Raw genomic sequence first — 17668 nt, 5'->3', positions numbered from 1 at the left:
ATGATGCCATTTTAACCGGTGTCGTTTTCCTACTTTATAGCTCTTGCATTAAAAAAGAAATCCAATCCAATGAATATTTGACATTTTTATTGTCTTGTGGCAAACACAGGGGGGCAGGACAACAGCAATGTGGGCTGATGATGAGGCCATGCATTGGGAGAAAATGTGGATCAGTTGCTTAACTGCAGTTAACTAAGTCCCAACCTTCTCTTTGCAATATGAATGACAATTATTGGATTTTAATTCTATTAAATTAAAAAAAGGGATGCCATATCATTACATTGTAAAATGCAGGTTATGCAGAGTTTGCACTAAATACAGCAGCACAGAGGACAGCTATTGACGCAGGCTAAATGAATTGCCTGTATTAACCCACCCTCACCAGCAGAAGGCAGCAGACTCAAGGACAATTAATCGCTTTAAAACCCAGATTAAAACTGGAAGAGATGATGAGTTCAGATCACGCCAGTCTTTTCATTGTTTCTGGGAAATACATGTTGAAAAACACTCACACATGTTCATTAGTTTCATATTAATACTTTATTTCTTTGGTATCATGTTTCTTTTTTCACACTAGTTACATATAAACATGTTTTACAATAGATGGTGTATTTTGGCACGTACGACTTTGGCAACACACACGGCATTAAACATGTCATGACAGTACCTGGTGTTTAGTTTCTCAGCACTGATGAAATAAGACGTTTGGCGGATGCAGCTGTAAAGTGAAATGAAAACTCTGCCTGTGTGTGTATTTTTTTTTGCTATGTGTCACTCCTGTCATGCACATCCCTGAGCACCAATGCATCATTGGCACGCTTGTGATAACACGGAGGCATGATATTATTTATTCGATTTCGATCACTGCCAAACACTCACAGTGTTTTCCTACAGACTGGTCTGCAGCCTTGACACTGAATGCTTTTCACACAGATCTGTACTGTACATTACATTCTTACACCAACAAAAAAAAAAAGTGCGGACAAAGTGCATATTTACAGAGTGCTAAAAAGGTCCAGGAAAAAAGAGTCACATACAAGGGTAAAAAGGCAAGGTTGAACATATCTGATGAAAGTCACAATGTGATAAAGTTTCTGCCAGTGTGGAGACGTTTACAGCACCTCGTTCTCTTTACACAACCTTTCTCCAAGAGCTACTATCAAAAAAGATCCACATATTTTCTATAATGGTGGTCAATGAGAAGCTTTATCTTGAAAGCTGCAATATGCAACTCTTTGCATTATGCTCATCTCAAAACGTTTCACTCAAATGGATAAACTGCGCACGTGTGGGAAATGTCAGCTGATTAAGGAGATGAAACATACAGGCAGGTAAACAACAACAAATATTGAAAAATTGACTGTGGAGTCGATGTCACTTCCACTGCCTCGACCTGGTCAGAGACATAGACATCATAAAGATGGACGACGTGTCTCCACTTCCTCCCATTATCCATAAAATAGGGGAAAATATCCCAGATAGGAAGGCCACCATTTTAAACATTTGGAGTCAGAGTCTGCACAATAGTGATCAGGGGGTGGCACTGCAATAGTGAGGTCCTTTTGATAAATGCGCTCGCCATGTCAGTCTCAGCTGTCAATCACGAAGTTGAACCTCTTTAAATAGACATGATCTTTGGGAAAAGTTTTACGGGACTTTTTAGTTTTGGTTCATGTCCCATCCCCTAACATGAAAGATTTTTACCGATACTTCAGGAAGTCACCAACTGATGATAGAGATCTTTTGGATTCACTTATGGGGGAGCAGTCATGTTGTCCATCTTTAGTTTATGGTCAGGGAGCATTTCCATATGACAGCAAAGGAACCAAAGGGAACAAAATTTATATTTAAGTAATTTAAATGTTTTAACTATTATGTTGATCAGGATCAAGCTTTTATCAGGTATCTATATACCACATATCATTTTCCCAATTTACTGACAAAACAAGGATTTTCCTCATGTGTTACTAACACATCAGCTTAACTGTGAATTGTTCATATTGTACGTAAAGTCACTTATTCAGTAAATATTTGAAATCCAATGTGCTAGATTCTTCTACACCCTCTTTCTCGCCTGAGCCAGCCTTTGTAAAGTCACATTCAAAAATGAAACGACCCGAGTGGGAAAAGCTGACGTCAGTGTTTACGTCCTTTGGTTGCGATGGCTTTTTATCATAGTTATTGGTGTTTCTAAGAAATCCTGCACTGCATCTTAAACAAAATCATATTTCACGTCAAAAAGTTGCAGATTGCAGCTTTGAATGACTTTTTTTCATGCAGAGCTGTTTCACCAGTTTCCTGACACCCACCAAAGACATAGTGTAGGAATAATGGAGACATCGTCATAACAACGTGATGAGTTTCCTTTGCTGTGTCCTGTCAGTACCTCTGTCAGCAGTCACATCTCAAAGTGACGGTACATGCTCTCCACGTAGCTCAGCACCCTCTGCCAGTCAGGACCCCCTGCTCTCAGCATCTCCTCTACGGTCTGTCAAACAAAGATTTCAAATAACTTTATAAAAACCATGCTGTCATCTGTCACTGAAACAAGTCAGATGAGCCTTTGCCGGGAAACGGTTGGTTGTATTAGTAAAGTACACAGAGGCGTACCAGGGTTTGTGCAATCCCAACAGTCTCTCCTGTTTTGAATGCCAGACTGAGGTTCTCCCTCTGCAAAGAAAAAGAATGAATCGATAAGTTGAACGCCATTAATCACTCGATGGTATTCGTTTCACGGGTACAGCTCTCACCTTGTTCTCTGGTGTGAGGCTGCTGTAGGGGACGTGTGAGGGGAGGTAGGTGTGGTAGACGGCACAGAAGGCGAGGCCGTCGGCCCAACTGCTGCTGAAGTTGGTGATGTCAATATTCTGCAGGGAAAGATAGAGAGACTGAATGAGACGATATAGGAGTTGGAGTAGTTTCAGATTGAATGGTCACCACTTACTATTAAGATATAAAGTTCAAGCATTATGATCCTTTCCAGTGGCTCTGGGAAACCGGAAATCTGGCTTTTTACTTTGAATATTAAGTATTAAGCATTGAAAGAGGAATGAGACACTGAATTCCCTCCACCCTTGTTCTCTATTACAACCTACAGTCATCAGACACAGGTCTGCTCACCATCCCAGACTATAATCCCTACAAAACACTAATTTGACATATTTTCAAAGATCTTTCTTTCCCGAGACGAAACTGTCAGATATCATTTCTATAACAGGAGCAAGCGCTCTGTGCCCTTTTATTTAATCTACATAAAATAGGATTTAAAATTTACATGAAATATAATCTAGTTCATCTTTGAGAAAGACTTGTTCTGAATGATTTACCTTGTAGCCCTGGGTTCTGCTCTGACACCAGCGGAGCAGCGAGTTTCTTTTGGAGCCTCCGTGGCGACGCAGCAGCAGGTTGAAACCATCCTGGGACCTGACAACAGGACACAAACTACTGACGACCTCAGATTTTTATGTTAACCATAAAATAGATTTTGTCGTGGTATTAAAAAAACTGCTTTTGTCACATGGTTGACTCGTTTATTGAAAGAGAAACTTAATTAACACATTGATTCAAGTGGTGAAACACATGAGTAATTAGTTTTACACAGAGTGTAGCAATTAGGTTGGTGTGGGTGTGTGTGTGTGTGTGTGTGTGTGTGTGTACTCACTTGGTGGGAGGTAACTCAGTGAGGGCAGAGTTGTACTTGTTTAGAGACTCCTCACGTTTCCCTGCAAAGAGGAGCAACAATACTGCATTACCTAACACCAAGTCATGGTTATGAACAAGCTGAAAGGAGAGGCGTTAGTTAAGCAACCTGTGACCCATCGACATGCTTATATTCATTTGTTGGCCACTTGGGGGCAGTGAAACAAGCTGTAAACAATATCACTGTATAAAGAGTAATACCAAACATGTTAGATACAATCTTTTTAAATATGAGCTCTAATAAGTTACTGATTATTTTTGCTGTTCGGAGCTGAGTTTATCAGAACCTTTAGTTGTGAACCATGAAAAACCAAAACAATGAGCTAAAATGAGTAATGGCATCCCGCGGTTTTGTCACATCAAACATACTTTTTGAGTCATTGTTGATTCGATCAGCTTTGAAGAGGTGCATGATGGAGATGTCTTAAACACAAATGTGTGTTTATATTCAGTCTTTCTAAAGCTAAATGCATTGTGCACATCCTGGATCTCTACTGATATGAAAAGCTGATCGTCCAAAATATTGTACTGTTTTCGTTATTGTACTTTACTAGCAGTTCTCTTCTTCTTTGCCTTTGTGGACACAGTCACTCTATGCTTCTTTGAGCTTTACTGCCATCGCCAGCGCATTGTCCCGCTCAAGATGTTGCTCAATAGCACCTCTAGTGGCCGAAAAGTGGAGACCTTAATGGAGTGCCTTTAATTTTTAACTATTTTTGTTTCTCTCAATGAAATTTTAAAAAAATGCCTGTGATGTGATGGGAGGCGGAATGCACACCTACCCCCGCACACGCACAGGCATCGTAAATACACATAAAACATATCGATTAGGTTACTAAAGCTAAGTTATCTAGGTTGTCTAACTATGAGAAACAGAAGCAGCACACACACGTTTGCACCAGAGATGTTGTACGAAGTAGAGGCCTCTCATGATTTAGTTTACAGTAGTAGTTTAGTATCTCTACACACAATTGACATACTGTAAATCATTGCACACAATCATTTTGTACACACACACACCTATGTCAGTGCTTGACTTGCTGTCTTGCCAATCCAGATTTTTTCGGCTTCTTATTTGCCCCGAGTTCTTGAAAACAAAAAGAATTCAAATACAGTAAAATTCATGACATTCACAACAAACTGTTGCACAGACATTTTCAAGCTAAACATAAAATATCGCACCATGTTTGCGGGTCCCACTGTTGTGGCGGTATTGGACTGCGATGTGCCATTCTGCATGGAGAGGTCTGACGAGGCAGGTAATCTGGAGAGGCTTCTGTAATATGACCAAACACAGTGAGGAGAATGCACACAGTAAGTTAAACCAGATGTTTTGGGTGGCATTTTTTCCAAGACAGCTGTTTTATTCGGCTCCAGCTATAAATTCACCCGTTCAAACTGTCCTCAAGTGGCACAGTTCATGTCTGGGGATTGATTGCAACACATTCAAAAGAAGCCGCTAAACAAATTTGGTAAGTGTTTTTATAAGCTGTGTTGGAGTCAAATGATTAAGACAGGAAATAGGCTTTGGTTTGTTTTCTTTTAACTATAATGTGCTGCAGAAATACTATTTGTTTTATATATTCCCATAAAGGGTCAAATCATTTAACGCACCTTGATCTTTCTGTGGTTATCGTCCGTCCTGCCTCAGTGGATCGCGCCTCCTCTCCCCTTTTATCCTCATTGGTTACATTCCTCAGGTATCGTTTAGCCACGCCCTTACAGTCCGTCCTCGCCTCCTCGCTTACAACATTCTTCGTCAGGTCCTTCTCGCTGCGTCTCTCCATCCCTTCTCGTCCCAGCCTGTACGACGTCCTCTCCGTTCCCCTCTGGGTTCCTTCTCTGCTCTCAAAAGTGACGGTTGGTTCTGCGTTGGGCCTCTCTAGGGCCTGACCCGGAGCCCGGGCGTCAGTTTTACCTTCAGCCTGATTGAGAGTTGCCAGTCTCTGCCTGCTCTCCTTCAGCTCCCCCCTCAGGGTCACAATTTGCATATCAGCCTCCTTCTGCCTCTGCTGGGCAGCAGCCAGCTCCCTCTCCACATCTTTTTGCGCTGTTCGGAGAGCCGTCAGCTCTTCCTCTGCCTCGGCTCTCAGGCGGTCTGCTACTGACACCGCCACCTGGAGGTCAGCCTGGAACTGCAGCCACTCCCCACGCTCTGTCTGGAAAGTAAACAGTGGTTGTGTTCACAAGATGCTGTAGGAACCCAAACTGATTTTTGCAGTGGTTCACACTAGAGCTGCTCTCATGACACGCACTGAACTCTGCAGATCATCTGCATTTTCTCCAGAGGGGGTGTATGTTAGAGCCTCCTGATTATCTGCAGACTTCATCTGTCTGGCCCCCTAGAATTTCAAGTTTGTAGAAAAGCTGTAGAATTCAGTGTGAGAACACAGAAGGGGATCCCCCACTGGATTTACTGAGAGCGAGTGGAGGGGGTTGGGGAGGGGACTTCTAATGCGTGACAGACACTAAAATGAAAAAAACCCAATAAGAAAACAAATATTATAAAGTGGTGCCACACAGAAGATGCAGACTAAGATGTTAAGAGTTAAGAGTCTCTGGGGAAAAGAGCAGACAATGATATCAAAGCACTGTGAACATGATCACATGATCTCCGCAGTGGAGTTAATACGTCCCTTCCTGCCTCTGCCTGCTGCATTTGGTTGCTCCACCTCTGGCCTGAACAATGCAGAGGGTTTGGTGCTGTTGTGAATGCATCTGTGTAGAGAACCTCCCGCTGGGTTGTGCATGTGTGAAAGGTAAACTCAATTCTCCAGTTTTACCGGCAGATCACGTCTGAAAACGGCTTTAGTGTTAGATTAGTTCGTCTGCCTCTTTCTGAATGTTCTGTCTCTCATTTCACCTCACAAAACACAGCTAACCACTTTATTCAGTTCTCTACAACTATGTTCTTTGGACCATACACGTTTCACATACATATTTCATATTATTAATGGGAAACACCTCTGTACTTTAGAATGGTTTAGTTAGTTTTTACTTTATTTAGTTTCACTGCATATGTATCGTTGGCTGTCACTTTTTATTTAAAATTAAAACAATTATTCGGGGAAGTTCATATTCGAACTGCAATGACTGATTTAAACTCTAAATAAACAATGTAGACGCACATCAGATGATCTGAAATAGTTTGCCTGATGATCCAACATGATCCATGAAGTTTTTTGTTCAAACTTGATGTTTGAACAAAAATGTTTCCTTTGCTCATTTTCTACAACATCTCAACACAAAGTGATAAAGACTGGTATTTTTAAACCCAAACTGGATCTCACTGTCAAAATCAAACATGAACTGAATCCTCACAAGACAAACAAACAATTATCTCATATCCTCATTAGGAGAGTACAAGTTGAACTGAAGTGAGTGGCAAGCCTCAGCAAGCAGAGGAATGGTGCTGGCAAGTCATCTCTCAGGAGGCGTAAATTAATCATGAGCCAAAAGGTTTTGCTCATGTCATCGAAAATCAAGTAACCAAGAATGCATGTTCAATTTCTAGGGAAAATGAAAGGACCCTAACAAGCCCGGACACAGAGAGAAAACACCATGAAGCAGCTGAGCCAAGGGTGCATTGTGAAACTACTGTGGTTACTGTTCTCCATTAGAAATGAGCTGCACTGGTTAGATGAAGAAATGATTCTGCAGCAGATTGTGTTTCAAGATGAAACGTGAAATTAGCTGTTTTCATCCTTCAAGAGTATTATTGCCTGAGACAAGCACAAACACTAAGCCAGACATCTAAAGACGCACTCAGAACCAATGAAGCCAAGAGGTAAATGATGCCAGACCATTAAAAAAAGACTTTAAGAGACCATAATCATAAAATAGATAGAAGGAATATGAAAAAGCAAAAGAGAACAGGCAATAATAGTGGTTGTAATCACAGGGCGGTGGAGGAGGGTTGGTAATTAGATGAAGAATGGATAGAGAGACGAGGAGGAGGAGGCCCTGTCTGAGCCAAGTCGCCCACTCATCTGACCAGTGACTTAAGACCACAGCTGGACCAGATTACACTGGATGCGCACACGCGCACGCGCACACACACACACACACACACACACACACACACACACACACACACACACACACACACACACACACACACACACACAGTATCATATTCCCCCTTTCCTGTCCCACATGTGCACCTCTCTTATTCTTTTACCTCACCACGAACCACATTGTTAGGTTTTCTCACACACATTCAGGGTAAGCTGGAGCACACTGTCCCTGGTGGCATGTGTCAAATGATCAGCCTCTGTTGTATTTCTATATTAAATACTAAAGCCCCCGGATATGGAGGATCCTGTCATCACCGAGTCATCGCTATCTGAGTGTGGACACTCCAACTGGAGCACGTCTGTTTATGGAAACAGGAAGGGGCACTCCTCAGTTCACACTGAGATAAGGGTGTGGACTGTCAGTCTTAAGACACACACACACAGGCTCAGTCCCTCAAGACCTGACCCAGTGGCCCACTGCAAGACCAGATGTGGCGTCCAGCAGTCAAAGGCGCGCGCACACACACACACACACACACACACACACACACACACACACACACACACACACACACACACACACACACACACACACACACACACACACACACACACACACACACACACATCTGATTAACTAAGTTCCTGGAAAGCGTCCAGCACACTTGATAATTGTGTGTAGTGGGTATGTGTAGAGTGTGCATTTGAACCATCTGTCCCTAGTTCACCTCCACACCCAGTCTTTGAACACATACCTGGGGAAACATTGCTCTGTAATGTCTCCTCTCTCCAGCTTTCCCTGTGTGCAAATGGTTGAATTACACTCTTATGCCTATTGAGAGATTTTTCACTCCCTCTATAGCAGTCACACACATGTACAGTACAAATCGGCCAAAACTCCCACTGAATGGCCACTGATGAATAACTTGAGAGCCTAGAAGCTGTACAAATGCCCTCAGACATCAAAGAAGATTCCTGAAACGCTGCCATTTACTGTGCAGAGCAAATTCAACACAGTGTACACAAGGATATATGCACAAGCTCTCCAATAGGGCCCATGTTGTAGCACTATTATTAGTGTTTGTAGAGTTTTGTAAATATCTATATCCAAGTGTGTGTAATCAGCTTTGCTTATAAGGTTGTATTGTGATTTGTACACATGTAGACAAATCTGCAAATGCGTGCATGGATCTGCAAATATTTACAGAAATCTATAAATGTATAAATGCAAACAATCTCCTCCAAATGTGAATCATAAACTAAAGTTTCACTGTGCATGTGAGCAGCCTGCACATACACAGCATCTTTAAGTCTGGTTTGTTGGAGCGGCCAAGCGAGGAGAAGAGGGACAACCTGGAGATCATTCCTGGAAATCTCCGGCAGCCTTCACCTGGAACTGATTCCAGAAAAGCTGCGCAAGGAGACGGACCAAATCTCCACGACTGAGCATGAATCTGACGTGCCATCCACCATGAATGCTAGTGTTTTCACTTTTGTTGGTTGGGACGATTAAAGACTGGCGGCGAACATAAGCGCAGACAGATGCGTTGGACAACATCCTTTGCTGCATATTGGGCAATAATGTGTCTTTGTTTTTTAAATTTAGTTTTACCTACAGTACATCATCAAAACATCATGACTGCTGGGTAAACATGAAGCGTTTGGGAAAGTGTGGATCAAGATGGATGAAGAGGTGTGGGGGGAAGAGGCTGATTGAATGTGACTGGTAGAATACTGTCTACTTGAATTACATGGGAGACGAAGGTAAAAAAACACAGGTCAGAGCTGAAGAGAAGAAGAACTTGCTCAAGTTGGGGTCAACAAAAAGATAAATGGAAGTGGAAGAATGGAGTAGGTGGGGGAGGGAGTGATGGGAAGATAGAGGGAGGAAGGGGGGAGAAAGAGAGGGAGGAGTGGAGCAGTGCAGCTAAAGTTGAAGGGTAATTGTTCTGAGTTCTTGAGCCCGGAGAGGAGCGGTCAGCTCTCTAATGGAGAAAGAATGAGGGAACGGAGAGAGAGGCACAGCGAGGGTAGGAGGAGGGGATGGGAGGAGGGGGCGAGGCGTCCCTGCAAAGCAAAAAACAACTGTACTCGCCAAGACTTTCAATGCATGCGCACAGGTTTTTGTAGTGTTGTGTCCAAAGTGTAGCATGCACACACACAAACACACACACAAACACACACACACACAACAACACACGGTCAGCCAGTCACTTCAAGCTGCACTTCCACCCGCAAACCCCCCTTCACCCAACACAGCACAAAAACAAAACAAGTTTTGTCTCCCGAACAGCCGAATGTGAACCCCCCCTCCTCCGCAGTCAGAACCGCACTCCGCTTCTCCAGCTCTCTCTCCACAAACAGGCTCCAAGGACATTCATTCAGTCAGGAGCTACAGCTTCTATCGCTCTGCGGAGGGCCCGTGTAAACACAGTGTTGGGTTGCCCCTGATTTTATACCTCTCAGCACACCACAGTCCTCTCTGAGGTTTATCTGGCCCGCACAAAGGCCGACAGTTCCAAGGTCCTTGTTGAGATGTGGGAAAGTGAAGGCTAGTGGGAGAAAAGCTACACAAGGAGCAGGATATCGATTGGAGAAATCATGGAGGACAAGATGTGCATCAAATTAGAAAGCTTGCTAAAAATAATTCTAATATATGGCAGAATAAAAGAATAATGGAAGTGAGGGAAGAAAACAGATGGTTTTAAAGGACGTGTACTGCAGAAGATATTCCAGCTGTTGTAATATGTGGCAGACTTGGAGGAAGCCGGGAGCCTCCGGCTTACAATCCTCATAAGGGAGGGTCAGGAATTGGAAGCAACGACTAACAGGAAATTACCACAGAATATCACCATCCTCAGAAGAGCAAGAAACGCCCCTGCATTTGGACTGAAGTGTTTGTGGGGTTTTTTGTGAAAATGTATTATTCTTATGGCTTATCCCACTTTAGTCTTGGGACCTAATAACGGGACAGTCCTATTCATCCAGCTGCCCGTACTGTACAAGCATTTTGTTCCTGGATGCCTGGAAATAAACTTTCATTTCTTGTTGTTGTACAGAAATGATTCATTCATTCATTAACAAAACATCAGTTTGAAGTAGAAGAGTTTGGATTAAACTAATTTAAAGTGCAAAGTATATAAGTAAAATGTAATGATGGAATTAAAAAACAACAGCTGAGATACTGCCCTTGAGGATATTGTACATTTACTGAGTAACACTGATGCCTTATAGAAGTAGTGCAGTTAGAAATATATATATACTGCATATAAAGGTAGTTGAAGTGCAAACATTTGTGCAGTTTGATGCAGATGTAATTGAAAGTATCATAGTACAGTTGTACAGATGGTCACACGGGTGGGTTCACAGTTCTGATGCCCCACAGTCTGCACAGTGAGGATGACTGTTGAAAGTGTCGTGTCCAGCTCAACTGTTTTCACATCATAGCGAGGAACGAAACACAAATTAACCATGATGCTTCTCTTCAGATTGGCTCAAGCAACACAACGTATAGTTCTGTCGCTGACCCTGAAGAAGGTGTCACAGTCCTTGAGGAACGTTTTGACCTCCTTACTCGTCGGGGTGCACTGACTGCGTTTCTCAGCAATGAAATCATCAACACAGTTCTGTGTGTAGGGGAGAACAGTTGATGTGTTCTCCTCCAAATCGTCATATGCAACATGCAGCTGCAAAGAAGTCTTGCTGTGGTGGAAACTTCATTTTTAAATCTTTAACAATGAAAGCAACAGCTGTCCTGCAGCTGTTCCTAGAATTAACTTCTCCTCTCCCAAGGAGGCTCCATAGGCAACAATCTGTGATCAGCTTTGAGACACTTGAACAGAGGGTGATCTGAGAGATTTTCCTCTCTTGGACCCCTGAGCAGAATCACACGACAGGAAGGCCTCAATTTGCAAAGTTGGACCTCCCTGAAGGTCGAGTGGGGCCCATTCCAGAGTTGTTTTGGTGTCATCTCCTGGAACACTACAGTGACTTATGTATAATCGGTGTGTGACTTCCTGTTTACAGCGCTAAAATGATCCTCTTCACTCTTTCAACTGCTTTGGTTTTTCTCATGTGTGGAAAAATAGGAGCACATATGAAGAAAGGTGCATTTCAGCCAGACGTGCAAAATGAACAAGATGAGCCTCAATAGTGAAACAAATAAAAGACTTAAGTAGACTATATAACAGCCAGTCAATTCAAACCACTACTGCCTCTACTTCCTGTTGTCTGCACTAAAATGAAAGCCTCAACTAAAATGACACCAATAGGAAAAAATATATATATACAGATATATTTTTTTTGTAGTTTTGATTTGCTGAGGAAGAAGTGTTTCCCAGAGACATGGCTACAGGAAGATACTCTGGATCCCCTCGGTTACTAACAACAGTGTCAGAAGGCTCAGGCGGACAGCATGGAGCATTTCTGCAGACCAGACGCTGATCTCTTAGCTGTGGGCAGTTTTCATGCACCATCATGGACATCTGCACCTGCTGTATGCTCACATACAGAGGCCTCTGTGAGAGATTCTACCGTTTGCATCTTCTGTTGTTACACTGTTTGTTGTCGTTACACTGTACAAGAGCAGCCTCACAAGCAGAGTGTTGTTTTCACTTCGGTCTGTCTGTGTGTATCTCCAGGCGATTCACTTTCGGAGCTGATCAGTCAAAAGTCAAATATTCATCCGAAAAAGTGACATCATGAAGAAGTCACGCACAAAAAATGATTGTTGATGTATTTCTTCTATAGGACTATAGACACAAACTAAAGCTTATATAGATCAAAAAAGAATTCATGATCATATGACAATAATGATGCCATGCAGTACAGAAACCAATCATTCATCATCATCTTATGATATGATGATGTCATGATGTTGTCATTATTACAATATGAAGAAGTTAGCATTACCTGATTGGGGTGTATGCAGCACACAAGCAGGGTTTGTGTTGCCCCTCTAATGATATTTATCTTATTTTTTAACTTACTATACTTTTCAAACTGTGTGTTATGAAATTACAACAAACTTCAGGGGTCTTTAAGTTTTTCTGATTCAGTTGTCGTGCCAGTTGTTTTTTATACAAAAGCAATGGAATTAATTGGGGAGCAGGACTGTGGCCTAGTTACAGTTGCCAAGCCAAAGCTGAATAATTACTGTTCATGGGAGTGGATTCACTGACAGTCACTTACTATTAGTAGCATACAGAGAAGCCACCACAAACAAGTGGAAGAGAAGAAACTGTCCAGAATGTATTTAAGATGGAGCACACCTCACCTCCAAAGTGCTCTTCAAAGTCTTCACCTCTGCCAGGAGCTGTCTCAGTATCTCTGAGGGAAGGAAACAGAAATGTCATAAGACATCACATGCATATCAAACACTAAAAAGAAATGTCAAGGAAACTAACCTGCCCTTCTCAGAATGGGGAAACGTTAAGCCCACAATGACACGAAAAGTTTTAGTGTTCAAACAATAACTCGACAGGCCTGAATATGATTTAAAAGTGGTATTTAAATTCAAATACTAGCAGTATAACATATCACTCTTACCTTCTGTGTCCGTGGCCCGATTGTTACTGTCAGTGATACCCAGTGATGTCCGACACTCCTCCAGCAGCTTCCTCAGTTCCTCAGCCTGGCCGTCCCCAGATTCATGACCCAGCAGAAAAGACTGACTCAGACCACTGTCCCTTTCCCTCCAGGTCAGTCCTGAGGAACTGCCCACCACAGGTGAGGCACCACACACAGAAGAGGGATTTTTTGTCGGGCTGAAAAGCACAGTCTTCCCCTGGGAGCCAGGAGTCCGAGGCGTAGAGGTGGGAGGACCCCCGTTCCTTCCCACAGCAGCTGGTGCTTTAACCACAGCAGCTCCAGGCTTGTTGTTGTGCACCAGGCTGACTCCAGGGCCAGTGGCTGAGCTGTTTGAGCCGACCGGTGGGGGAGGCTTCCAATTAGGAGCGGGGATGAATTTGCTGGGAGTGGTCGGCGTGGTGGTGGAGGGGGGCTGTGATTTCTTCCCAATTGATGTGATGACCGGGACTGGAGGTGGAGGTGACAGTGGGGCAGCGAGGGGAGAGTGAGGCGTGGAGGCGTTGAGGAGTTGGGGGACGGCGGGAATGACAGGAGGAACGTCACTTTGTGGGGAAGCAGGAGGAGTGTGGAAACTCTCCACATGGGACCCTGAAGAGGAGAAACACAATTCAGACAAAATAAAAAAAGTGAATACATGTTTGAAGACCCCCTCCAGTTAAGACATGAAGATTTTACACTACACAAGTTTAACTACTCAATAAAAACTATCTCCTTCAATGAAAATCATATTTTCCTTGTATATGCACTGAAAGATTTAAATGTGACGTATGAAGCATTTTCAGTTTTTCTTTCCTGTAGTGTGTGATACAGGCTTCTAATCTCAAAGCAGGTTGTGTTTTCATTTGGTTTGTCTTGTGTTTGTTTGTTTGTTAGTTAGAAGGATTACGTGTTAAACAACTGGAAAGATTTCCACAAAACCTGGTGAAAGGAGCTTGTATGGGTCGGGAAAGACAGAAACCTGATATATGCAGATCAGAATAAATGGGCAGATGCAGGAATTCATTCATTCAATCTGAGGCGTTAGCGGGTATGCGGTTGCATGCACATGAAAGTCGCTCTCATGTGCAACAGAATCTTTGTGACACATCAAAGAGTGAAAGACAGGTCCTCATGTGAGAGAGAGAATTGCTTTGCATGCCACTTGCAGCTGAAACTTGAGATCTGACATGTGACATCACGATACCCCCACACTGGCCGTAAACAAACCTAGCTGCCCCCCTAACTAATCCTCTCTACACGCACTGGAAGCGGGTGATCGATAGCAAAGGAGCGGGCCAGCTGACATATCAGAGCAGACAGGGGTTTATCGAGTGGGTTGCCTTAAAGAGACAGGAGCCAAAACCAAGTGTTTGATACAGAGGCTGAATGGAGGAGCTGCAGCAGTTTTCTTAACAAGCTAAATTAAGAGTATGAACCCGACAATGAGCATCATGTGTCTCCTTTAAGTTTCCACAGCACCCTATATCACACTCGTCATAAACTGAGGTCTAGGGCGAGAACCTTTCCTCCTTCAGCAGATGAGAGCGAGCAAAGATTTAAGTGTCAAACTCTGCACATTCATCATCCTGCACAGTGAAGCTCAGATATCCAAGTGAAAACAATAGACAAAACCTTTTCTTTCAGTGATGTGTTCGGAGCAATTGAAAGAGACACTGACTAACTAACTAGATCATGGGCAGAATGAGTCGTGTGGTCACTCATATGGCATGTGAGGTGACCAGGACAACAGGGGCCTCATTGGCCAGCGGACATCCAGAACAGCCGTGCCCCTGAAGACGCTTTAACTGAAAAATTCCTCTTGGACTGCTCATCCTCAATGTTGCCGCGATGCTCATTCTTCAAATTTAGGAACACACTCACACTCAGAGGACAAACGTTCCATGTCCCAGCAGTGAACTGCAACTTCATCTCCAAAGTTGACACGTTAACATGATTTTTACATTTTGGCTCAGGGCTCCTTTAAACTCAGAAATGATGGGACCTAGTGGATATTACGTCTCCTTTCCTCCTTTACCTTGTTTGGACAAAACTGCTCAAAAGATGAATGTTCTTTTTTCTTAAGTGATGTAAGAGCAGCAGTCAAACATTTGCAAAGTTACGCACCACCCCTGATTTTTGTTTCTTCATTCCAAACCTTAATGTGCTTGTCCAACCATGGGTGGCAGATTGACTGAATGACCGTGTGTGTGTGTGTGTGTGTGTGTGTGTGTCAGAGAGCATTAGGCTTCCCATGATTAATCCGCTGCCCTTGTGCTGAGCCGGGGAATTCTGCCGATTCATCACAGCTGGCCCAGCGGGGCCCGAACGAATCACACAGGGACGCGAGGAGAATGACCACTGACTGAGCAACACACAGGAACCCTGCCAGGAGTCCGCCTGCCACTCAGCATGCACACACACACACACACACACACACACACACACACACACACACACACACACACACACACACACACACACACACACACACACACACACAGAGTCTTTCCGCCTGCTTCTCCTTTTGTTGCCTCATATTTCCTGAATGCCTCTTATCCAACCTCTCCTCTCTTTTTAAGGAATTTTCCTGTACTATGCTCACTTCCTGTATCCCTCCTCTTTTTCTCTCCACTATCTAATGACTACACGTATCAGAGCCTTGAGGTGTGCTGGCTTTATTCTCAAAGAATACACACACACTGTCACTGTGTGTGGTGCCAAATCTATTAGAAATCCAGTTCAGAATTCTGATGAGGAGCAAGGAACATTCAAAGGCAATGATTTGACCGGAACTAGAGAGCTTGTAACTGAATTGGGGTTCATAAGGGTACGTGTGTGAGGTCCAGGTATTTCCCATGTTGTGGAGACCTACATCTGTTTACACAGTCACATTATGGGGACTTATTATCTTTATGGGGACAAAAAGTCATCATAACATAAATAATTTAATTTTAAGCTGAAGGCATGTTTTAAGGTTAGGTTAAGGATTTGTTTAGGTTAGGTTTAGGTGACATTGAGGGTTAGGCAAGTAGTAACAATGGTTATGGTTCGAGTTAGTCTCCTGGAAATCAAGTGTGTGTGTGGGTGTGTGTGTGTGTGTGTGTGTGTGTCTGTGTCCATGTACCTGTGGGTCCATGGCCATCCTTGCTGGAGAAGTTGCCCATACTGCTACAGTGATGGGGTTTGGGCCCCAGGTGCAGCCCTGCGGGTGTTTGTTGCTTCTTTCTCTCTGTCCACACCAAAGTGGCACTGTGGAGGTTACACACACACACACACACACGCGCACACACACACACACACACACACACACACACACACACACACACAATTATTCAGTAGAGAAGTAATTCAGTGGCTGCAGCTCCTGGTTCTCATTTGAATGTTAAGAAAAACAGTGTGTTTGCACAGTGAGGCTGAAACAAGACTGAGCAGTGACCACATGTGCCAAACAAAGTGTTGTCATGTCAGGTTTAAATACATCCGAAAACTCAACAAGAGAAATGCGTCAAAATCAGCAGAGAAGCAGCAAATTACGCGCAATCTAAACCACAAAATAGTCCAAGTTAGCAAAACACATGTGATACACCTTCACATGTTTCTTTCAAAACGTCCAAAACGCTTCTGATGAAAGCGTAAAAAAGTTTTGACGCGCGATCAAACTTGCAACGCGCATAAAACATGTTTGGAAAAGTACTTTTGCGCACACTACGCTAAAGCCTGCTCCTTTAAAAAGAAGCTGAATGTTAAGAAACAGTAGGTACAAACCGCTGGAAGAAGACAAGTAAAGATCCAAACGATCCGCTGTGAGTTCGGTGAACTCTTCTTCTCCACGCTTTGCTTCCTCCGGCGCAGCTCAGCCGAGCGCACAGTGCTGCCTCTCCACTGGGGAGAGGGAGAGGAGCAGCCGGAACAGACCTGTGCTGCTGCTGCTGCTGCTTCCACTGGGGCCAAAGATTGAAAGCAGCAGCAGCCTTTAATTAAAATACATAAACACGGATCAACGCGATAAAGTCTGGTTTTAAAAGAAGGGAATGAAAAGCAAAAAGGATGAAAGATGGCTGCTGGATGTGTCCACTGGAGGGCGCAGTTACTCTGCCTCAGGAGGAACCTGTTGCCTCCTCATTAAACCTCCATCATGGAGTCTGTGAGGCTGGTGACCCTCTGACCTGCTGTTTGAATATCAACTTTTTCATATCTACACTTCATTTAAATCGAGTCCTGCTTGAGTCGATGCTGCTCTTTGATTGGATTGAATTCTGAAGGAAACAACACAAACACAGCTCCTTCCATTTCCTTTCATTAAAGCTTCTTCAGCCTGTTTTTATAAACTGATGGTCGCCCACCCTGAGCTCTGCCAGAGGTTTGTTCCCATCTCCGGTGTTCAC

At 43.5% G+C, this 17668-nt stretch overlaps 1 protein-coding gene across 1 annotated transcript; it reads right to left on the bottom strand.

Annotated features, from left to right (window-relative positions):
• Positions 1-521: 521 nt before the first annotated feature.
• On the bottom strand, positions 522-17370 carry LOC109627781 (cytospin-A). The gene is made up of 12 exons (XM_020084553.2): positions 17049-17370; positions 16408-16532; positions 13263-13892; positions 12991-13043; positions 5314-5858; positions 4882-4975; positions 4720-4786; positions 3662-3722; positions 3327-3423; positions 2751-2867; positions 2611-2670; positions 522-2488 (listed from the first exon to the last, which is right to left on the bottom strand). The coding sequence occupies exons 2-12, from the start codon at positions 16445-16447 to the stop codon at positions 2399-2401; spliced, it is 1854 nt and encodes a 617-aa protein (XP_019940112.2). The 5' UTR covers positions 16448-16532; positions 17049-17370; the 3' UTR covers positions 522-2398.
• Between the last annotated feature and the right edge of the window lie 298 nt (positions 17371-17668).

Source organism: Paralichthys olivaceus, chromosome 12 (assembly GCF_024713975.1).
Source record: "Paralichthys olivaceus isolate ysfri-2021 chromosome 12, ASM2471397v2, whole genome shotgun sequence".
Taxonomy (NCBI): Eukaryota; Metazoa; Chordata; class Actinopteri; order Pleuronectiformes; family Paralichthyidae; genus Paralichthys; species Paralichthys olivaceus.
The sequence above is the reverse complement of the archived record's forward strand: the minus strand, read 5'-3'. Positions and strand labels throughout refer to the sequence as shown.